The sequence below is a fragment of the Propithecus coquereli genome, unplaced genomic scaffold (genome assembly GCF_000956105.1).
Source record: "Propithecus coquereli isolate 6110/MARCELLA unplaced genomic scaffold, Pcoq_1.0 Scaffold205, whole genome shotgun sequence".
Lineage (NCBI taxonomy): Eukaryota > Metazoa > Chordata > Mammalia > Primates > Indriidae > Propithecus > Propithecus coquereli.
In genome coordinates this window covers 285,355-310,447 of record NW_012145523.1, presented here as the reverse complement: position 1 = coordinate 310,447, position 25,093 = coordinate 285,355, and the positions used below count along the sequence as shown (strand labels likewise).

At 36.0% G+C, this 25,093-nt stretch overlaps 1 protein-coding gene across 1 annotated transcript in view; it reads left to right on the top strand.

The window, feature by feature from the left end:
* DNAH14 (dynein, axonemal, heavy chain 14) overlaps positions 1–25,093 on the top strand; it is a 324,896-nt gene that overhangs the window by 262,173 nt on the left and 37,630 nt on the right. The window contains 12 exon segments of the mRNA XM_012644036.1: positions 1,896–1,991; positions 4,278–4,418; positions 5,753–5,968; positions 7,215–7,445; positions 7,726–7,847; positions 9,522–9,766; positions 13,988–14,406; positions 14,486–14,684; positions 15,532–15,768; positions 17,814–17,899; positions 21,265–21,421; positions 22,623–22,833. Of these exon segments, the coding sequence (XP_012499490.1) occupies positions 1,896–1,991; positions 4,278–4,418; positions 5,753–5,968; positions 7,215–7,445; positions 7,726–7,847; positions 9,522–9,766; positions 13,988–14,406; positions 14,486–14,684; positions 15,532–15,768; positions 17,814–17,899; positions 21,265–21,421; positions 22,623–22,833 (2,360 nt within the window).

Sequence of the window (25,093 nt, the reverse complement as noted above, 5' to 3'; positions counted from 1 at the left end):
TTAGTAGAGACGGGGTCTCGCTCTTGCTCAGGCTGGTTTTGAACTCCTGAGCTCAAACGATCCACCCGCCTCGGCCTCCCAGAGTGCTAGGATTACAAGTGTGAGCCACCGTGCCCGGCCTGACAGTGTATTTTCAAATAGCCTGTCTTCAGGCTCACTAATTCTTTCTTCTGCTTGGTCAATTCTGCTGTTAAGAGACTCTGATGCTTTTCTCACTTTGTCAGTTGAATTCTTATGCTTGCTAATTTCTGCTTGGATTTTTTTTTATTATTTCAAGCTCTTTGTTAAATTTCTATTAGGCTTCTGAATTCCTATTGTATTGAAGTTCATTGAGCTTCTTTAGGATAGCTGTTTTGAATTCTTTACCTGAAATGTCACATACCTCCATCACTCCAGGATTGGTCATTGATACTTTATTTAGTTCATGTGGAGAGGTCATGTTCTGCTGGATGTTCTTGATGCTTATGGATGTTTGTCAATGTCTGAGCATTGAAGAGTTAGGTATTTATTTTAATCTTTGCCGTCTGGGCTTGTTTGAACCCATCCTTCTTGAGAAAGCTTTCCCAATATTCAAAGGGAATGAAGTGTTGTGATGTAAGTCTTTGGTGACTACAGCCATGTCAGCTCTAGGGGTGCCCCAAACCCAGTAATGCTGTGACTCTTGTGGACTGCTGGTGGTACTGCCTTGGTGGACTTGGGTAAGATACACGAGCATTCTCTGGATTACCAGGTAAAACCTCTCACTCTCGTCCCTCACTCTCTGTGCTGGGCTGCTGGAGTTGGGGGAGGAGTGATGTGAGCACTGCCTCGTGGCCCCCAGCACTAGGTCATACCTGCAGCCAGCTCAGTCTCACCCAAAGCCTGTGGTGTGACTGTTTCCTGCCCACCTCTGCTGTTTGTGCAAAGCCCAAGGGTTCTTTAGTCAGCAGGTGGTGAATCCTGCCAGGACTGACTCCTTCCCTTCAGGGCGGTTTGTTTCCTTCTGGCCCAGGGTAGATCCAGAGATGCCATCCAGGAACTAAGGCCTGGTGTTAGGGGCCTCGGGAGTCTGCTTGTTACCTTATTTTACTGTGGCTGAGCTGGTACCCAAGCTGCAAAAAAAAGTTCTCTGAGCTCTTCCCTTTCCTTTCCTGAAGTGGAAGAAGACTCTCCTGAGCTGTGCTGCCTGTAGTTGGGGGAGTGGTGACATAGGCACTGCCTTGGCTGTCCCTGCTGATGTCTCATTGGGTTACATGCACCCCAAGTCCACTGGCTCCAAGCCAGCACTGCCATAGGAATCACCCAAGGATTGCAGCCTTTGTGGCCCAATTGCCCTAAGAATTTAGTCCAGGCCCCAGGCCACTTTTTCTTAGCTGGTGGTGGGACTAGCCAGAATTCAGGTTTTGAGGTGGAGAATTTCCCTCTGGCCAGGCCTCTGGCCATGGTCTAAATGCTCCCTCCATGGGCACTGGCAGAATTCTGCACCGTGCTGTGTTCCCCTGTGCCAGGGTGGCCCTGAGTTTCAATGCAAAGTCCCACAGTCACTTCTCTTAGCCCTAGGCACACAGATTCTGTCTCCACTCAACGTGCAGGCACAGCACTGCCAGGGGATGGGGGAGGGTGGCGTAGGCAATGCAAGATTATCTTTTCTGGCCTCTTCAGTGCTTTTTTCCTTGATATAATATTAAAACCAGGTAGCATGATCACTTACCTGATTTTTGGTTCTTCTGAACATGCTTGCTTACATGGACAGTTGCTGAATTTGTTGTTTGTGCAGAGGGACGATCGCTGGAGATTTCTATTCGGCCATTTTGCTCCACCCCCCCCCTATAAATGTCTTTCAAATATAAATGACATTTTTAACAGCAAGTCTGATTTTTTTTTTGACTGTTTAATGTTCTGACATTCTCTTTAAGCTGGTGGGACCTAAACAAATCCAAGTAACTGAAGCTCAAAATGTCCTTAAAATTGCACGACAAAAATTGGCCGAAAAACAAAGAGGCTTACAGCTGGTAAGAAGAGTTTTTTACTTGTTAAATTCTCAGTACCTTTATAAACTAGACAAAAACATCAGGAAAAAGTCATTATATCAGTAGAGCTTATCAGTTAAAGATAAAATGGGGATATTAATATAGGTAGTGAAGAGATTAATTGTGAGGCTTAAGTAAATATTATAGATGCTATATGTAAAGTTCTTAGTGTTTGCCACATAATAAAACATTCAATGATGTTAATTATTATTATTTTAATAATATTTTAATTTACCATTTTGCCAAATTTCCCCCAGGAGATCTTTAGAACGTCATTCTACCAAAGACTTAAACAGTATCAGTCTGTGTTCTTAAAAAATTGTACTTAACTTGTTTATATCAATTACTCTGTTGCTTTGTAAAGGAATGATTATTTCTTAAATATCTTGATTTTAAATTAAGAGTATCATTATCATTAAGAGACCTAGAATTAAAATTGGTATCCCTATCACCTATTTAGCTCACATACATTTTGAGAGTGGATAAAGTAATTTACTTCAGAGATGGCACACTAGCAGGCAAATTCAATCCGTTGATATCTTTTGGCCCATACAGTCTCCCCACCCCTCGCCCCCATGTTTTGATGTAGTTATCAACATTTAAAAATCTCGGGATTTCATTTAAAATCTGAATTTCTATCTTCTTTTGAAAACTCAGAAGATCTGGCAGCCCTGGACTAACATCCTCATTTGGCTATAATCGGCCCCACTTCAGTAATTTATGTTACCTGCCTGGTCCAGCAGCCTTTTCTTGCAAACTCAAATATATAAAAATTATTGGAGATTTTTTAAGGAAATAAACAAATTTGAACTGAATTTACTTTATTTTGATATGTCATTTTGTTGTTAATGCTTTATTGTAGCTTATAGTCTATATAGTTTTATTTTGATAGGCTCTCATAATAGCTAACATTTATTGACCACTTACTATGTTATAAGCACTATGCTAGTGTTTTATATACATTTTGTCATTTAATCCTCAAAACAACATTCAGAAGTAGATGCCTAAAATTGGGGAAAATAAATTTGAAAGACTTAATAAATTTGTTCAAGATCTCAAGCTACTAAGTGAATGGTGCCCACATTCTAACCCAGGTCTGTCTAACTCTAAACCCCACCTACCTAACTATTATACTATAAAATATTTCTATACAGAAGTGATATATTTTTATTCAAAATATTTAGCAACCAGCATGGCACAGGCACCAAACAATCAGAATGGACACTTGTCATGGGGTAGGAGCAGAGTCTTAGAGGCCTCTGGCTGAGTTTGAAGAGAAGGTATGGGGCTGGGGTGGGCAGTGTGTGGGTACAGAGGTGATCCTTGGGGCATGGGACAGGACCATTTAGCAACCACTGCAGAAATATGTCAACATTTTAACAATTATTATGCCAACATAGTATATAACACTGAATATCAGCCTTATTTCTGTCTCACATAAAAGATAATGAATGGAACAGACCCACAAAAGGAAAAGTTTCCTTCAGAATTTTAAGAAAAAAATTAAACATTATACAATTTGGAAAAACAGGGCATTCAAGAAATAATAATTTTTAATTTAATGAAAGTATCTGTTTCTTTTTTGCAACAATTACTAGAAACTTTATGAATATAAATTTAGAAACTGGATAATATGCCTTGTTTTCCAGGACATTTTTAGTCACTAAATGTCAATCAAAAAAAAAAAAAAGCTTGAAAGCTTAAACAAGCCAAAAATCATGGATTTAAAAAGATATCACAGATAGAACAACCAGAGAGAAGACAAGGAAATAGAGAACTTGAACAACACGGTAAACCAGCTAGACCTAACAGACATACACAGAATGCTCCACCTACGACAACATCATACACATTCTTCTCAAGGGCACATGAAACATTCTCCATGATAGACCATATGTTAGGACACAAAATATTTCAACAGATTTCATACAAAATATCTTCTCTTACCACAATAGAATCAAGTTTAAAATCAATGACAGAAAAAAATGGAAAATTACATATTCTTAAACAACCAATGCATCAAAGAAGAAATCACAAGGGAAATTATAAAAGCCTATTGAGGAAGGAAGAAGCCATTTTAAAAAATATAAACTTCAATATCAAGGCATCATTTCATTTTTACAGTGTACATTTGTTCCAGGAAGATGTTCTAGTATGTGAAAATGAAGTGGTTACACACTACACTTCAGAGTTTACCTGTCATTTATAGAACATGAAGCAAGATGAGCATAAGATTTTTTTCTCAATAACAAATTAATTGTCTTTCAGGTTGAAGAGCATTTGCTGTTTCTGCAGGCAGCCTACAAAGATACCGTTGCTGAAAAACAACTCTTAGCAAAACGGAGAAAAATGGCCAGCAGGCGTTTGCAGTATGCATCAGTCTTACTAACTGTCCTGGAAGATGAGAAGGCATGACTTCCCTTGGTTTTATATCTGCTTCATCAATTTCTATGGGGTTCGACAAACCCCAAGATGTTATTTTTACTGCAGGCTGTATCATATATCTTCTATTAATAAAACTATCTTACTAGCCAATTTATTATTGAAATCAGTAGACAGTCCTATGAAGATAAAATAAAGAAATCCTGTTCAAGTAGTCTTAAAACAGAAGTAATAGACTACAGTGATCCGAAGTTATTTTCTCTTGTTCCTAGGACTTTTGTCTGATGAGGCCCAAAGTAACCTTTCAATGAGTATACCATTAGTTTTCCTTTTCTAGCACTGGAACAATCTAGGCTGAATGTATAAAATATGAGTGGGGCTGAAAGGGAGGAGGTGTCATTAGGAAGGAAAAGGAAAATTTTATTTTGTTCTGCCAATCTCCTGACTTTTTACCTCATCTTTTTATTTCTCCTCTAATGCATCTGCCTTCTCTGTACTTGAATACCTACTTAAGCTGACTAGGACCTTGATTTAGTTACATTGCAGCTATCTCAAGGGATGTTACAAAATTCTCAAGATAATTTTAATTTAGCTTAATTTCCTAAATAAATACATGTCTTAGAAAAGCAGTGAGAAGGAGGTCATGAGATCAGACCAATCAAAGGGAGATTATAGCCCTCAAAAGTTAATTGGTGTCTCTGAGAGCCAAGTGTGTATATTGAGAACACACAGTGGAACATCCACATTATCCCAGATTTTAAGCTTCCAGAAGAGAGGGTTCTTGCTCAATATGCTTTATTTATTGACCAGTCAAGCATATACATGATTGAAGAGAGAGTCTGTACAGCCAGAGAATATGAGTTCAGATCCCAGATACACCCTTAAGAAGCTTTGTGATCTTGAGCAAGTTTTTTAACTTCTCTAAACTTCACCTTCTTGATCTTATTAATAAAATGAAGTCAATAGGGTTTACTTAAGAGGATATTGAAAGTGTCAAATGAGATTTGTATGGCAGATAGGTAAAGATTCAGTAAATATTGTTGCTATTATTATTGAACACTGTTAATAATACAATGAATTTATATTTTTAAAATTATTTTGCTTTAGTACACAAAGGATTTAAAATGGCTATTTGTCTTAGCAAATATGAAACTACTGACAAACCCAAGAACAAGACTGGTGTTCCTCTGAGAAAACAGCTCATTTTTAAATATTATGCATTATTAATTTTTATATAGCTACAGCTTGAGAACAGTAATAGTAATAGCAATGGTGGGTCCAACTTGGCGACCATTCATTTTTAAAATATCTCATAATAGTATATTTTATGTCAAATAACTCATTTTTATTTTAACATTTAGACTCAATGGCAAGAAATAATGAATCAAATAGATACCAAATTGGGAGGAATTTTGGGTGACATACTTCTTTCAGCAGCATGCATTGTCTACAGTGGAGTTTTAACACCAGAATTTCGCCAGTTGATTGTGAATAAATGGGAGAATTTTTGCATTGAATATGGCATTTCTTTGTCTTCCAACTTTTCTTTAATTAAAGTCATGGCACAAAAATATGAGGTAATAACATATTTCTATTATCCACTTAAGTGGCTGTTATTGTTGATTTGGATTTGGGGTGTGTGTATAATTTGGGTCTTGGATCTTTTCCCCAAATTCTTTTGATAACTCTACAGCAATGAGAATGAATAAATATAGCTACGCAGCAACATGGATGAAGCCAGACACAAAAAAAAGATATAAGATTTCACTTATCTACAGTTCAAAAATAGGCAAAACTAAACTATCATGTTTAGGAATACATACATAAGTAAAATAAAGAAAAGCATAAAAGTCAGGAGAATGATTTGTTTTTGAAAATAGAAACTCTACTTTGCTATTGGGCTCGGGGTGTATTTCTCTCACCACACCAACATTTATTCCTGTCTTCTTTGCCTGTGTTCAAATGGAGTCTACACTCCAACCAACAGGAATACTTGTACTTTGTAGGATTCTTCATCGTCTTTCCTATTTCCTTTTATGTTGAATTTGAAAGCATGCATAGGCTTAAACAAAAAATCCTTTATATTCTGTTCCAAAACTGAAAAGTATCTTTGGCTTCTCCCAAAGAACCCCTTGCTTCCTTTTCCTGGAAAGTTTCCTGGTATCCTATTCCTTCTCTTACCTTCACGGGCCTTCTTGACTTTTTTCTCCCAACCTGCTGATACTGCCACGAAATAGGAGTGGCAGGAAAAGAGAGGCCATGTAAAGAGTGAGATGCTTATCAGGCTTGGAGTCAGCTTCTTAGTCAAATCATAGCTCTTGCTCGTAGTCATGCTGACAGCATGACTATAGGCAAGTACTTAACTCTTTTAGCCTCAGTTCTCCCACCTGAGAAATGAGGGTCGTTTTAGTAATTTCACTAGATAATGAATATGTGCGCTTGGCAGGTGGTAGGCACAAAATAGAGTAGCTATTATTATGTTTGTATAATCCTATATTGTTACACGTTTCATGGATGCATTAGAGTCTGATAGTCTTGGAAACAGGTGCTCTATCTTACATTTCTTTTGTCTCTCACAGTGTCTTTGTTGTGATGGGCATTACAAATATCCTTACTGATGAATAGAAAACTGGAATTTAGTGAATAATTACTCACCAAGAATTTCATATCCAAGTTGCTTTAATTGGTCACTTCTTTAGTCCTTTTAAAGATTATTTGAATTTCTAAAGGCCATGATCCTGTAGGATTATTTAGTACCCTGTAAGATACCAACGATGTGAAGAAGTTTATGAAATAGTTAAAGTCCTAATGATTTCATTCCAGATCAGCCAATGGCATAATCAAGGGCTACCTCTTGGTCAGCATTCAACAGAGAATGCCATCTTGATCAAGAATTGCCAGCAGTGGCCACTGCTGATTGACCCACATAAGCAAGCACACAACTGGATCCATCAGACGGAAGGATCCAGGCTGCAGGAGCTCTCCATTGAGGATAGCAATTACACCAAAAAAATTGAAAATGCTATGAAAACAGGAGGTAGTGTCCTCTTGCAGGTATTTGGGCAATATGGCTTAATCCCTTGTTTCTATATTTCTATACAGCTGACACCTGTATTGTATGCACTGAGTATAAAAACTACAAGTTTTAAGTGACAGGTAACTGTCAGGAAAAAGATAATGAAACATACATACTTATATATGTACATACAGTGAGGTTTCAATGTTCAATTCCGTTAGATCTGTCTGTAAGAGAAGCTCTTTTTTAAATGCCATGTCTTTTCAACCAATTCATTTTAAGGTGATTTTTCTTATTTTTGTCTATTGGGTTTTTCAGAATCTCCAGGAAACATTAGCCTCTGGTTTAAAGGCAATTTTAAAGAAGGATATCTATCAGAAACGAGGACAATATTTCATAAAAGTTGATGATTCTGAGATTGAATACAATCCCAAATTTAGGTAATGTCTCTTATAGTTAAACTGAATCAAATGTTTATTTTTTAAAGATAATATTCAAGGCCTTGTATTTCAGTCCTGATAAGCTTCTACCTGGAGGAAAAAGTAAGACATTATTTGGAATATTCTTTTCAGTTTTGTGTTGACACAGTCATCAGTATACAGAATAGAGGACAGATGTTTACTTATCAATTCACTCCAAATCAACACTTTTTAAACTGTGCATGTTGAAACCTGTGGATTCCATAAAGATTTCTCATAAGCTACGCAAGGAGGGCAACGAGCAGGAAACCTGGCCCTATTTGATCTGTTCACCTAACATTTTACTTGGGCAAGAAAATTTCCTACTGCTTTAAAAAAAATCCGTAATTAATATCTAGAGCAAAAAGATTTTGCCTAGGGAGCTAAAAACATGGTATCCATGTTCCCAGCAGTAATGGGACTCCAGGAAACCAGCTCCTACTAGCCAATTTCACAAAGCAGTGTAGTATACAGGGCTGTCTGGAAACTATTCAGTCATTGTTAATACAATAAATGTCTCTATTTGGCTGGATACTTTCCAGACAGCCCTCATACGGTCAAATTTGATTACCACAAAAATATGATTCCTGAGGAAATAAGATATTTGAGTTGTTAATGTGCATTCTCTCCTTGTAGGCAAAGCAACAGGGAAGTCAATTCATAATCAAAGGATTGCCAATAGGATAGCAAGTTATCAGCAAGGGAAATTAGAAGACTAACAATCCCTAGCCTAGTGCATTTAACTTCTTCACAGGAATTCTAACAGGGTGACTTCTGACCGAGTAATGCTGACTCCTTTTGTTGTTGTTAGTGACAATAAGTTTATTGGGAAAAAAAGTGAGTGGATTGGAATACAATTTCTATTGTCAAACCATAGGCTGGCTATGGATATAGGAGTTTGGCAGAAATCAATGGAAGTGTTCTATGAGAATCAACTGGCTATATGGAATTTACAATAAAGAGATAGTGACATTTTATTATTATTTTTAAATTGTGCACTATACATCCTTTTTTTCTTCCTCTTTTTAATTTTAATAGATTTAGGAGGTACAAGTTGAATTCTGTTACAAGTATATATTGTATAGTGGTGGAGTCTGGGCTTTTGGTGTACCCATCACCTGAGTAGTATACATTGTACCCCATAGGTAATTTTTCCTCCCTCACCACCTCCCACCCTCCTTCCTTGTGAGGCTCCAATGTCTCTTATGCCATCCTGTGTGCCTGGCTCCCCTCCCCCTCTACCCAGGCTACTCTCGTGATACCCCTAGAGAGATCCAGTTTGAAAAGATCACGTCACTCCTCTCCTCAAGTCCTCCATTGGCTTCCCACTCACTCAGGATAAAAACTACAGTCTTTACAATGAACTAAGTGGCAAGTCAAAACTTCTACTATTTGGCATTTTTCTTTACTCTGTCCTTATTCGTAAACCAAATATAATGTGGACATAATTTATGGTTGTATTTTTTAAGTCTTAAATAGTAAATGTATTCACATAGTGTAAATTGAGAGCCTGCTTTGTGTACAAAGTTGAGTAACACTAAAAATTAATCTTGTTTACTTCCAGGATAAGTATTTTTTGCATTCTTATATGAACTGGTTTCATTTTTTTTTTCATCTGTATGTTCTCTGAATAACTGATGCCTTTCTCATGTTTAGGTTGTATTTGTCTACAGCCATAGACAACCCCCATTTTCATCCATCAGTTTCTAACTTTGTTACTCTGGTCAACTTCACGGTAACATTCCAAGGTTTGCAAGATCAACTCTTATCTACTGTGGTAACTCATGTAGTTCCTCATTTAGAAGATCAGCGTTCCCAGTTATTGGAGAATATTTCCCTTGATACTGTAACTCTTGAAGAACTAGAGGAAAAAGCATTAAATTTACTTCAGAAAATACAAGGTTAGTCAAGATATTTAGTGATACTGAGACCTTTGTGAAGGACAATAATAAGGTCCATATTCTGACTTGGTACCAAAAATACCAGGTCTCCATTTCCACCAGGTAACTGATGAATGAAGATGAACCACCCCATTTCTAAACTTAACCATGGTGAAGTTTGATGTTCCTCAGTTTCCACCTTTGCTTTAGCTCATTATTTCATAGTACATCTACCACCATATAATTGATGTAAGTTGTAAGACAAAACTTACAGTGGCTGCTTAGTTCCGACCTAGGCTCTGTGCCTGCACTTCAGCTACCTGACATCCATTACCTGTCTCAGGTTAGATTACAGAGACTGAAAGATTAGGTTTTCCCCAAGTATTAATAACCAAAAGATCTTTCAAAAGGGAACAATCCAATGACTTTTATATATCCCATTAAAGTATACTATTTGTTCAAAATAGCAGTAGAAAATATTTTCCTTTTTGTCACAAGAAATAGCTAAGAAACCATAGTCTTTACAGGAACTAAACTTAAATTCCTGGATCACACTAATGTATGCCCCTAACTCAACCATGATAAAATACAGCTTATCTAACAATGGACTGCCTTTCTGTTTTAACTTGTGACTCATCAGGACTTTAAAGTTTCTCAAACACTTTGATTCTCAATTAAAGGTATGTATAGAAATCACTTGTGGAGTTTATTGATTTTCTTTCTTTTTTTCTTTTTAAAAAATACCCAATGGGTAACACCACAGACTTATTGAATCTGAACTTCTACAAATGGGGCCCTGGCTTGTATCTATTTTTTAAGCTCTCTACACAATTATAATGTTCACTACTGATTAAATATTAGTTGTCTAATCTAAAGGTCCACCCATGGTCTGGGATGCAAGCCCAATGTTACCAGATACTTTAGTAAAATGAATTTAAAACTAGGTTTTTTAAAAAAAAAAAGGCAAAAATTTACCAATAGTAATAAATAAGAATATAATTTGTGAAAAGGGAAGAAACAGAAAGTTTTGATAGGGCGTGGATTAGCCTTTCCCCAGAAGCAATTTTGACCATTTTCAAACATGAAAGAACCCAAGAATTAAAAATAAAACAAATAAATACTATTTGGTGATGAAATCTCACCAAATAAGCAATCAAAATCAGAAAGTGGAAGGAAATCTGAGTGCAGTCACCTCATATTTCATGCAGAGAAGTCAATCCATGGTATTTAAAATTGAAATGCATATCTTCATTTTTAAAAATAATGATTCAATATTTTAATTGCTTTCATAATCTTTTCTCATAACTTTAGAATAATGTTTTAGGAAATAATATCTGTTGTCATCAAGAAATGTTTATCTCAGCAATTCTATCAGATTCAGCAATTCTATTGGTTGTTTTTCTCAATTCTAGTAAAGGTAAATTTACTAGTTACTTAAAACATAGTATTTATAGTAAGATCCATTTCTCATTTTAAAAAAATCTATCTATTGATCAATCCATCCATCTACCATTCTGTCTGCACGTGTGTAGGGAGAGATACCTGGGATGACACCAACCATGTGTTAGCACTGGTACTTTGGGGGCAGGGATGCAGTGGGTCCCCCTTCCACAGCCTTGGTCCACACACCCTCTTTCTCCTCCTCCAGCCGTCACTCGCAGGAACCCCAAGGAGGCCAAACCACCTAGGGGAGGACCATTCCTTAAAATCATCCAGAACTGGAACCACGTTTACAGTGCTGTCTTAGACTTCCTGGGAGCAGAACAATCTGCCAGTTAAAGTACAGTGATGAATTTAAGCTTTCCCCATGTTATGGTTATAAACCCTCCCACTGAAAGGATATGGTTCTCCACTGTTAGGTGTTTACCTTAACACTGACATCCCTTCCCTGATGAAGTGCTGCAACCAAAAGCCCTTTGCTATGAGCCTTGTGCCCAAAACAAGAATGGCTATGATGAGGAGTTCCAGTATTGCCACTCTAAGATCTGCTGAGATGTGCAGAAGCACTGACTTGTTGAGCATGTTCTTAACCTTGATAAAGAACTAATGTTTTTACAGCATACAACCATCTTAGTTTTGGGAAATGATTATTTTAAGATCTTATAAGACTTCACATTTTGTCATTAAAACCTCAAACAAAAAAATGTTTTATGTAGGGAAGGTAGTTGGGAAGGCGAGCCTTTCCTCTCAGGTATCTTCCAGCATGTTGCTGCCTTAGTGTGCCATTGTCTTGACCCAAATCCAAAAAGAGATGTGTGTTAAGTGGAGAATTTTTTAAAAGAAAGGGAGTCTATAACTTGATTTTTGCCACCATATTTGCAAAAAAAAAAAAAAAAAAAAGAGCTCAAAATTAATTATATCTTAGAAATACAGGCAAATCTTTACTTTGAAGTATATTTGTTTACTATGCCTGGAACAATATGACTTTATTCCTTTTCTGTGTTAATTATACCTAATAAGATGTTTCTTTATAACACATGAATAAACCATGGTTCTGTTAATGACAAGACTAGTTACATGGACAAGTTTTCTATATCTGTTTCTCTTACAAAATTGGAGCCACAAGCTGGTAACCTCCTAGGGAGCAAAACATCCAGGTACATACAATATACATAGAAGGTTGTACAATTGGTCTAACAAGATTCAGAAGCACAGCCACTCCCACTTTATAAACCACTTATGTAACAAATGTCACATTTTGCTATAACCTTTGCCTAAATTGGACAAAAAATGGATTTAATGAGACAAGTGATAAGTTGTTTAAGACAACACACATCAAAGCACTATATGCTTTTACGATGCCTTTGGTGTGTGTTTCCTATCACTTGTTCCCTGTATTAGAGTCTGGGATATTTTTAAAAGACTGTGACCTTTTACTAATAGTGGTTTTAATAAAAATTTTTCTTGACAACTAACTAAATAAAAAGACTTCTTGATTCTATATATAATTTTTCCTCCCCCTTTGTAATTTTTAGTAAAACTGGCCATTTTTATTGCCTCTTTGTAAATATTTTATCCTTGGTGTGACTCCTCAGTCCCTGTGGGAAGTGATGCGGTGGGGCGAGTACTGTGAACCCACGACCCAGGTCCAGACATTACTTAAAAAGCTTCATCTGCATCAATACAAATATGGTATCCAGATTGTAGAAGATAATGGTTTCATTATTCCCTGCAATGGTCATATCAACCTGAAATACTGTGTTTACTTCTGGATTCCGTATTTTAAGAAGGCTCTTTTCAAACTAAAGTGAGTTCATAGGCAAGAATCAAAGATGGTGAGGAGTCTAAAAATCATATCATAAAAAAAGGCAGTTGAGGAAAATGAGAATGTTTATCCCATAAAATAGAAGGGTTTATAATGGAAATCTGAGAGCTGTCTTAAATATTTGAAGCGGGTAGAATTATTATCTATGTTTTCTAGAGAAATGGTTTTTTAAAAGGTGAGTAGCAATCTATTAGTGGATTGAGAAATGAATTTCATTGGTCATGATCAGCTTTATTTGTTTAATAAAATAGAATAGAATACAAAACATCAGAATACATCATATGAAATAATGACATAATTGTTATTTTCCGGAATTTTTTTTCTTGAGACAGAGTCTCACTCTGTCACCCTGACTAGAATGCAGTGGTGTCATGATAGCTCACAGCAACCTCAGACTCCTCATCTCAAGCAATTCTCTTGCCTCAGCCTCCCAAGGAGCTGGGACTACAGTCTCATGCCACCACGCCCAACTTATTTTTTTCTATTTTTTGTAGAAACAGGGTCTCATTCTTGCTCAGGCTGGTCTCAAACTCCTGAACCAAGTGATCCTCCCACCTTGGCCTCCCAGAGTGCTAGTATTACAGGGGCAAGCCACCACCACCCAGCCTGGAAATTTTATTTTAATGTTCTATGTGTATAGTGAGTCGCAGTAGAAATGCATTCCTTATAATAGAATGGTTACTTATTATATGCCTGTAATAAAAATAGAATCTACAAACACTAAAGTAATATAAAGAAGAGATGAGAAAGTGGGAAGTAGGGTATGTGTGCTAATTAATCAAATTTATCACCATAATATGCTGAAATAAAAAAATTATATTTGAAATATGATCTAACTTCATTTAAGAGCCAATCTCCAACATAAAACCAACAAAAAGCCAACAGTAAAAAGTCTTACATAAAGAGTACAGAATAAGGAAATAGCCATTTAATATTACAACAGTTTTTATTAAAATTCACTTTTTGTTTGTCTTTAGGATTTTTATTGGATGATGAGGAAATTATAGATACCTTAAGAAAATCTAAAATGACATCAAATGAAATTTCAAAGCGCATCAAAGCAACAAAAGAAGCTGAAAGTAAAATCCAAGCAACACGTAAAAACTATCTCCCCATTGCAACCCGCGGTGCCCTACTCTACTTCATAGTTGCTGATCTGACACAAATCAACTGCATGTACCAGTTCTCCCTGGACTGGTTTCGTCAAGTTTTTGTTTCCTCAGTAGTTTTCAAAAGCAAAGAACAAGAACATAACTCAAAAAGGGAGAAAATGTCTCTGAAAAAAGTTCATAAGATTACAAATATTTCAAAAGAACCTAACTTGGAAAGTGAGAACGATCCCTTAGACGGACATATTAAAAATGCAATAGATGTGTTGACAAGAAATATTTTTAAGGTGAGATATTTTTTGATGTGAATTTTGCATACTTATTTAATCTAGCTGAGTTAGTCTAGCAGTTATATTTTCCCTATAGGTGGTTTCTTCAGCTCTATTTAATCAAGATAAGCTTTGCTTCTCTTTTCGACTTTGCACTGCAATCATGCAAAATAATGCTAATGAAAATCTAATGCAAGATGACATTGGATCCCTACCAGAAGAAGAATGGAACATCTTTTTATATTCTGGCATATTGATAAATATTAAAAGTGCATTATCCCAGGCTAGACTTAATAGTAAGTAAAAGTAATTACTCTGGATTTACTAAAAATTCATTAAAACTTATCTCCTTATAAAATACTAAAAGATCTCAAAGGTGGGATTATAAAATGGTGCAACCACTATGGAAAACAGTATGAAGTTTCCTCAAAAAATTCAAAATATAGCTACCGTATGATCCAGCAATCCCGCACTGGGTATATATCCAAAATAATTTAAAGCAGAGTCTGAAAAAACTATTTGTACATGCACATTCATAGCAGCACCATTTACAATAGCCAACATGTGGAAGCAACCCAAATGCCCACCAGTGAATGAATGGATAAACAAAATGTGCCATAAACATACAATGGAATGTTCTTCTGTCTTAAAAAGGAAGGAAATCTTGCTACATGCTACAAAATGGATAAACCTTGAAGACATTATACTAAGTGAAATAAGCCAACCACAAAAAGGCAAATACTATATGATTCCACTTATTATACATGAGGTAACTAAAGAAGTCAAATTTCTAGAAAAAGAAAGTAGAATGATGGTTATCAGGATCTGGGAGGAGGGGCAATAGGGGACTTGTAATGGGTACAGAGTTTGAGATTTACAGAAAAAGTTCTGGAGATCTGTTTCACAACAATATGAATATACTTAACACTACTGAACCATACACTTGAAAATGGTTAAGATGATAGATTTTATGTTAATGTGTTTTTACCACGATAAAAAGAATTACCTTTTATGTAATGGGTTTTTATATAAAGTAGCTTTTTCCTCAATAACAAATATTTGTTAACTATCTACCTTGTAATGAGTAACTAAAAGGTAAAGGTTTTATCTCTTCTAATGCGATCATTTTTCCTTTCCTATTAGGCATGTTTGCAATACATAAAAACCAACATCTTCAGTGGCTGTCAGATTCCAGGTGGAGGCAGTGCCAATACGTCAGCAGTCAACTGAAACCATTTTCACTTTTATGCAAATCCCTTTTATCAAATATATCACAATGGGATGCTTTCAAGAACAGTAAGAATGTTTATTCTTTGATCAGCACAGCTTTCTGTTCAGAACATGCTTCGTTGGAGGAAAGTACAAAATCACCAGAGCAAAGTAAGAAAGCATTCAATGTTTTAATGTAACTTAAGTACATGTGTGTGTAGATTTTTAATTTGTAAGTGTAGTTTAATATCTTATATTGTGAAAAAATGGAAGGGACAAACATAACTATGTTCTAAGCATGCACGTTACTAAATGTAATCTTTATAACAATCTTATGAAATGATTATTATGAACTTCATTATTGTTGATGAGAAACCCTGATAAATAATCAGAATTTCGGAGTGATTAAATATACATCACTAGTTTCATTGCAACACACTAGTTTTGAACTTTGAATCTGAACAAACCTACATATATCCCTCATTTTAACATATAGGTGTTTTAAAAATTATATGGGAAATGGATCTTACTTTAAAGTTAAATGATGTGCTATTTTTAGCACATATGTTCCCTTTTCTTTTTTCATTTTGAACTTTTCTCCCTGCTCTTCCCTGCCACTTTCACCCATAACATCGCCACTCAGGATACAACCTAAATTTGTTTCCTTCTACATTTTTTCCACTTTGCTTCCAGATTTTTGCCATAATATACAATTATGTTATGTAATAACATAGACATCCTTACACATATTTCCTTTGTTTTTATTTCTATAGTATAAATAACCAGAAGTGGAATTGCTGAGTCAAAAGTAAATCATTTTTATGTTAACAGTTGCTGCTAGGTTGCTTTCTTTAAAAATCTGTGATAATTTATGTTTCCACTAGCAATATGAATGCCCCTTTTCCAACAGGAGTATTGATTTTAACTTTTGCCCATCTGAAAATTTTAAAATACTTTAATTTTAATTTCCCTATTAGCAAGTTTAAGTATCTTTTCTGATGTTTGTTGATCATTTAGATTTCCTGTTTATGTACTTTACCCCATTTTTTTTACTATATTGTTTATCTCCTTTTTGACCATTTGAAATAATTCTATTAGCGTTATATATAATTAACTTTTTGTCTTATTATGTATTTTAACCTCTTCATTCAAATAATTTTTCCAAATATGTTCATTATCTATTGGATTTGTTTATAGTATCTGTACTCTACAAACGTTTAAATGCTTGTCTAGCCAATTGTGTCTATTTTTTTCTTTTCTACTTTCTTGATTTCCAGTTCTGATTAAGAAGGTCGCCTCCTCTCTTAGAGTTTTCTCTCCGAGTCATTGTTTTATTTTGTTGCCTTTGTCACTAATCTATTTGGAACCCATAATTTATTAGACTATAAGATACAAGTCAGTAATTTTTATTTTAAAGAACTCTTTACTGACCCTTTTTGTAAAGTGAAGATCTTTTTATTTTGTAAATAACCCCAAATTTATCCCTATGTTACTAGATGTCCGTGTATCACGGGCTTTTTTTAAGATCAACATACCAATATTAGGTACATTCAGAAAAACTATTTCTATAATCTAAGTTGTATTTAAAGTTAGACATTAGGAAAATACCATAGAAACAAAAAGTAGGCAGAAATGATAACTGCATCTGGGATAGTTGGAAACAAACTGAAAAGCATTCCAACCTTGCAAGAGGTGATCCGGTAGGACTCTGCTGCAGTGGTAGAGGGGTCAGTATTAAAAAACGTATAGATACGATATTTAATTTTTCAAAATTTCATAATCTTGTTGCATTTTCATTCGATTCTCATTTCCTATGTCTGTTACAGATAGGTTTTGAATAGAAATCTCTAACCTCTAGAGTTATTACTAGTTTATGTTCATCAGAAAAATACCACATGTGCTGGAGCGGTTATAAAATGTTGGCTATGCCCTTTGCTTCTCCTGGTATTCCTTTCCCTGTCCCCATCTGGTTATATCACTATTCATAAGCCACTTCAGTGGGACCAAGTTGAAACTTAAATCTACCTTACTGTCTACCTCTTTTGCGGTATTAAGGATAGGTAGCGATGCCTCAAATCCTATGGAGATCAAGCTCACTTTAAAAGTCAGCAAGTTTTTAAAAACTTAACAGTTTTATAACAAATTTTCATTATATCTTTTGGTGATGCAAAGCACTTGATTGTTAATCTCAGTTTCTTTCTCTAAATGATATCCAGCTGAACTTTTGAATGAAAATGAAGAAATGCGTAATCCTATAAATTTTCCTTGGGAGAAACTCACTCCATTTCAAAGACTTATTTTGGTAAGATGTGCTATGATAAAATATTAATATTATAAATGTTTTGAGCACTATTAGTAACTTAAACCTTTCAAAATTAAATTTTTATGAGCAAAATCTATTGATTTTTAAAAGCTAACATTTCGTAAATGGTAATGTTAGAGGAAAGCACTTGCACTCCACGCTTAATGTTTCTTTCATGTGGAAAGAGTCCAATTAGAATAACATTCCCAGCATCTCTCTGCCCCCTCATTCACTCCTCCCTAGAGAGGAGGAGGACTTACAGGATTGATAAATTTGAGAGGTGAACTGAGAGTTCATGGCTCAGCCCTTTCTTCTCTGTCCCTTTTGGGATTTGTCTCCTGCAAAGAGAATACTTTAAGCTCTGCTTCTCCATGCCGTAATTGTACAGGAACAGACCCTGGTCCTTTAGGGGGAAACCAATGGCTAAGCAGCACTGCTTGTAATAGGTAAGTCTGTCTAATTCTAGGTTCATTATCAGGAAACATAGTATTATCTCACACTTAATCTATATCCATCAACATGGCCTTTATTACTAATAAAGGTGATATTTTACCTGACTCCTCTATTTCTCAATTATTTCAGAATCTAGCTGGTGGTGGGGTTGGTGGGTTAGAGATGTGCAGGGGTGTCATTTATGAGCCCCCTAAGACATCAAAAGTTTAGTATGGGCCGGGCAGGGTGGCTCACACCTGTCATCCTAGCACTCTGGGAGGCCGAGGCTGGAGGATCACTTGAGCTCAGAAGTTCGAGACCAGCCTGAGCAAGAGTGAGACCCGTCTTTAAAAATTGGCTGGGTGTAGCAGTGTGCACCTATAGTCCTAGCTACTCAGGAGGCTGAGGCAGGAGGGTAGCTCAAGCCCAGGAGTTTGAGATTGCTGTGAGCTAGGCTCTTGCCATGGCACTCTAGCCCAGGTGACAGAGTGAGGCTCTGTCTCAAAAAAAAAAAAAAAAGTTTAGTATGTGTTAAGCACTTTACATACATTATTCCGCTTAATCCTTATAATAGTCTTGGAGGGTAGGCATATTTATTTCCCTTAGTTTACAGATTAGGAAACCAATGCTTATAAATTGCCTAATAGATCCAGGATTGAATCTCAGACAGTTTGGCCCTAACATCTATGTTCTTGCCAGTCATAATATATTACACTTTCCCAAGTAGATCATCCTAAATCCTTCCCTATTGCTTTGAAAAATCTTTTAAACTTCTAGTTTAGTGAGTGGAAAATCCTTCATCTCATTCCCACTAACTTCCTGAAAATGACAGCCTAGACAGCCCGTAATCCTTCTTTTGATTTTTGCCCTAAATTTTATTTTTGCAACACTTTAAAATTCACTCTAGATGGAGACTACAAGAAAAAAAAAAAGACTGCATGTGGCTTATAAACATGCTTTTTATTGGCCTGCAGTTTTATTTTCTTCAACTTTTTAAGTGCAATTTATCACTAAACATATGGATTTGAACCTATGAAGATCTTTTTTAGAGGATTTCTGTCTTAGTCCATTTGGGCTGCTATAACAAAATACTTTAGATTGGGCAATTTATAAACAACAGAAATGTATTGCTCACAGTTCTGGAGGTTGGGAAGTACAATATCAAAGCACCAGCAGATTCGGGGTCTGGTGAGGGCTTGCCTCATGGATGGCTTCTTCTTGCCGTGTCCTCACGCTGAAAAACAGGCTCCCTCAAGCCTTTTAAAGGCACTAGTCCCATTCATGAAGGTAGAGCCCTCATGACCTAATCCTCTCCTAAGGCTCCACCTCTGTATACTATCACGTTGGAGATTAGGTTCCAGCATATGAATTTGGCGGGGACACCAACATTGAGAACATAGCAACTTCCAAGGCTTTAACTAAAATGAATACCATTCACTATTTTTTTTTAATTCAGTGTATACTTATATCTTAAAGTGAATTGTTTTATATTTTTTATAATAATAGAATATACGTACATTATTTCATTTAATTCTCATAATAATCCCTTTTAACCCTTTTTTTAACACATTAACTGCCCTTTGAGTTGTATTTAACTCATGCTGGTTTTGAGCCCGGGGCCTCATGAAGCATATGTAACTCACATCTCTTCACCTTGGGAGCCGTGTGAACTATTTTTCAAGTTGCATATAACTCATGCACGGAAAACAATAAAAAATAACAAATTTTTCGTTATTTAGAAAGGATCATTTTGTTTTCGAAGTTTTTATTCTATTTTTATAATAAAACACCATGGCTCCATGGAAAATTTTTTTTTTCTAGTGTGGCAGTCAATGTGTTAAGTGTGAAATTCGGTGGCACAAGATATACTCACAATGTTGTGCAACCATCACCTCATCCATTTCCAGAACTTTGTTGTCATTTTAAACAGAAATTCTATACCTGTTAAATAATAACTCCCTATTCCCTCCTCCAGGCAGTTGCTGGCAACCACCATTCTACTTTTTGTCTGCAATCATGTAATATTTGTCTTTTCGTGTCTGGTTTATTTCAGTTAGTATAATGTTTTCAAAATTCATCCATGTTTTGGCATGTCTCAGAATTTCCTACTTGAGGCCAAGTAATATTCCATTGTATGTATATATCATGTTCTGCTTATCCATTTATCCATTGATAGACAACAAAGGTTATTTTCTTCTGGCTATTGTGAATAATGCTGCTATGAACATTCATACACACGTTTGGTTTGGGTTTCTTAATTTTTGAGCCAAAATCTGAAAATTGAAAGATTTATGTAAAGAAATAGCATATATGTGATTTGTATCAAACAGTTTTTGTGGGAAAGGTCTTTATTCTGAAATTTGCAATGATCGCCAATAGACCCTGAACTCTAATTACACGTATACTGTTTCCAAAATCTTTTAGTCCATCTAGAGTTCTTTTCAGATTTGCATTCTGTTTGTTTAAACATACAAAGATTATGCTGTTTGTCTCCATTTTATTAATGGGAAAATTAGCACTCTTCCAGTTGTGTTATCCTGGATTTTCATTTCTCCAGCACCCATGGGGTTTTCTTGCTCTGGACATGTATAGCAGAGCAGGAAGAAACCCAGGGGACAGGTTTCCTTTTGCAGAATCAGGGAGTATGACTTGGATCTTTACATCCAAAGTGAGACCTCACTCAGAGCATGAAAGAGATAAAGGCACAATGTGGTCCTGGTATCTAGGAAGGGTCCCATGAGGGCTAAGAGCATAGTGACAGTTTCCCCATCATGCATAGACTCTCTCCCATGAAACTTTCCCAGCAGGAGGAACACTAGAAAACTCTGGCTGAAAAGCTAAAAAATGAATATTTCTTATTTTTGTTTATTTTACCATAGGGAATATTCCCCTAGGTGGTTTTTATATTTACTTTATCTTCCATATTTTTTTAGGTAAAAATCCTTAGACCAGAACGTTTAAAGAATTCAGTAAGAAACTTTATCACTGAAAAAATGGGAAACGAATATCTTCAAATAACTGAAGTTAATTTGAAAGAATCATATAAACAATCCAATGCCAGAACTCCGCTGGTACTTATTCACTCTCATGGTAAGATATTTGTGAATAGTTAAGATGATGATACGCTATCAGCCAAAATGTGGAGAAGTCAGGTGTTTTAAATATTTTCCTATTCTAATTTAAATATTTTGGGAAAGAGAACAATTAAAACTTAAACTTTAAGAATATTTTAAGAATACATTTTTCTAAAATATAAAAGAATAAAGAGGAATAAAACCCATTCACAAGTATGGAAAAATATATCATTCAGTGCTAATTTCCTGCACAGAAAATACCTTTCAAACACATATTATTGATCTGAGAGTTGTGATTGCCCTTACATTTATTAACTATTTTAATTAACATTGACTTCTGCAGAAATATATCTTATAAAATAAACTATCAGAAACTGGCCCTGCTGATCCCGCCCTTCTATTCCTCAAAACTCCAAATGCTTTTTTTTTCTTTTTTTAATCTTTGCTCTATAGACCCCAAGTAAAATGTTTTCTCCTAAGCAAAATATTTTCTTTATTTACCTTCTGTCCTTCATAGTCTCCAAATCAAATGTGTCTTTAGAATTCACCATTTCCAAACTTTGATCTGTTACGCAAAACCTTGTCCAGAGTGCCTCCACCTGAAGGCTTTCTCACCTGGATCATTTCTGTATAAAGCACCTGGCTATATGCCAGACCCACTAATAATAGGTACTGCTCATTTCTGGAACACTTAACCCAAGATGGTGGCTAAGGCTCTAGCCATCTCGTCCAGATTCTAAACAATAGAATGGAAGCAAGGAAGAAAGGCACACCTCTTCTCTTTAAGTAGGTATCCAAAGTGTTACATTACACAACACTTTTGCAACAAACTTTTACTGCCTAAACCTAATCACAAAACTTAGATGTCCATAGCTAGCTGCAATAAAGGCTAAAAATGTAGTATGTTAGCTAGGTACAAGACCATCTCAAATGACATTGGAGGACGACTACAGAGGGATAAGTAGATGCAGGAGTGGACAACCAGCAGGTGCTGCTGTCCTTAGATATTATCATCCTGGCGTGTTAGGAAACATAGATCACCCAACTAGTAAGTGGTAGCGTAAAAATTTGAACTCTGGACTCTAATTTCAAAGCCTGTAGTCTCTGCACTATGGCTACACCTTCCCCCACCACCACTCAATAAATGCTGCTTGTGTTTTTTAAGCGAGAATTAAATGAGCTTACAGTTTTATGTACCTCTCCACTTTGTTATACAGGGATTGACCTCACCAATATTCTCCTGAGATTGGCAAAAGAGCTAAAAGGAACAACGAATCATGTGACCATGATTTCTTTGGGCCGTGGCCAGGCAGCTAAAGCTGAAGACCTCATTGTTAAGGCACTTGCCAAAACACAGCAATGGGTCTTCCTCCAGAACTGCCACCTTGCAGCATCATTTATGCCAAGACTTTGCACTATCGTAGAATCGTAAGAGTTTTACATTTATGTTTAAGGGACCAGATTAATTACCAAAAGTGAAGTAAAACTGGAAATGGCAATGTATATGCTGTGTAAACAATGACAAAATAATGTGAGGAAACTCAAGCTGTCTTATATGAGTTCTCTTTTCTCTAAGAACTTGAAAAGTACACTAAGAGTACATCAGTTTTCATTAGAAAAAGAAGATCTCTTTAGTTTTTGCTCTCTATTTTGTTTATCACTTTCTCTCTCTCCTTCTCAAAACTCTTACTCTCAATAGACATATGAGGTCTGTCCAGAAAATATCCAGCCACGTAATATGAAAAATGGAGACATTTATTGAAGAATATACAAGATCCTGCATCAGAATCTTGGGCACAGTAGTTTTTGGAATCCCCAGATCAGCTTCTAATCCTCGCATAAGAGTCGCTGATCTTTATTGATTGCAGCTCGTACACGTTCAGCATTCTCAGGTGCTCTGCTTGTTGCAGGCCTTCCGGAACATGGGTCACTTTCAACAGCTTCTCCACCGTCTTTGAAGCGTTTGCGCTGCCCTCACTGCATCATCCCCGAAAGCCTTCTGAATCATCCAAATACTTTCTGCAGAGGAATGTTCAAGCTTAATGCAAAATTTGATGCAGATTCATTGCTCTACTCACTAGTCATTTTGAATGCGACGGCCACACAGTGCATGTGCTCACTCGGTGCTCACTCACTAGTCCAGTGCCCTACTCACTAGTGCAGTGAAGTCGTCATTGTTCACGCATGCGCATCCCAGTCCTCTCTCCTTGGCTGCCAGCTTACATCAATGTCACACAAACCATTCTCATTATATTAACAATGGCTGGATAGCAGATAGCAATGTGTCATTTAAAAAAAGTAAGAAATTAGACAAATATTAATCAGAGCAGAATTTCAAAGTCTTAATAAGAGTCATTTAAATTTGTTCAGTGTAGGGGGGCCGGTTACAAAAGGAGGAAAAAAATGAGAAAAGTGTACTTAAACAGACTTAGTGGAATTACAGGTGATCTTTGTTTTTCTGTTTCTTTTTTTATTGTTTTCTGTTTTTTTCTTTTATTGTTTTTGTTTTGTCAATTTTTTAAAAAATAGTTTCAGACTTGCAGAAAAGCTGCAAGAACAGTACAAAAACTCCCCTTTGCCCTTCATCTCTACTCCCCAGTTTTTAACATATACCCTACCATTTCTCTCATATGTAGAATTATATGTATGCAATTGTCTTCTGAATCATAAGAAAGTAAATTATAGACATAATGCCACTTTAACCCTAAATACTACAATGTGAATTATTGAGTATCTAATCAACAGACCTTAGTCATGTTTAGCCTATTGTCCCAATAATATCTTTTATTGCAAAAAAGAATAATAACTCTGGCCCAGATTACAATTCAGGATTTCTCATTGCATTCAGTTGTCACGTTTCCTAAATCTCCTTTAATCTAGAATGGTTCCTTAGTCTGTCTTTGTCTTTCATAACTTTGATGTTTTTGAAAAGTACAAGCCAGTTACAGTCCTCTCTTGGCATCCTCAGGGGATTTGCTCAAGGAACCCCCACGGATACCAAATCCAACGATGCTCAAGTCCCTTATATAAAATGCTTAGTATTTGTGTATAACCTACACAACCCTCCCATATGCTTTAAATCATCTCTAGGTTACTTACAATACCTAAAATAAAGAAAATGTAAATAGTTATTATACTGTATTGTTTGGGAAATGATGACGAGAAAAGATCTGTACTCATTCAGTACAGATGCAACTGTTGTAGGCCTAACGACTTAGTACACGTCAGCAGCCACGTAACATTTTCCTGGAATTTTTTTTTTCTCCAAATATTTTCGATTCATGGTTGGTTGAAGCCAAGGATGCAGAACCTGTGGATAGGAAGAGCCAACTGTATTTTATAAAGGGGCCCTCAATTTGGGTTCATCTGGTATTTTCTCATGGTTAGATGAAGGTTATGCAGTATGGCAGGAATATCACAGGAGTGATGTTGTGTCCCTCTCAGCAGATCATATCAAGAGGCAAATGATACCCATCTGCTTCATTACTGGTGATATTAACTTTGATTATTTGACTGAAGTAGTATCTTCCACTTGTGGGACCTTTCAGACCATATATATATTTCAAACTTTCACCCACTAAACATCCATTGATAATTTTGACTGAATTATTACTATATTATTTGCCAAATGGTGGCTTTCTAGCTCCACAATTCCTTCTAAATTTATTTAATGATATTCTACTATAAA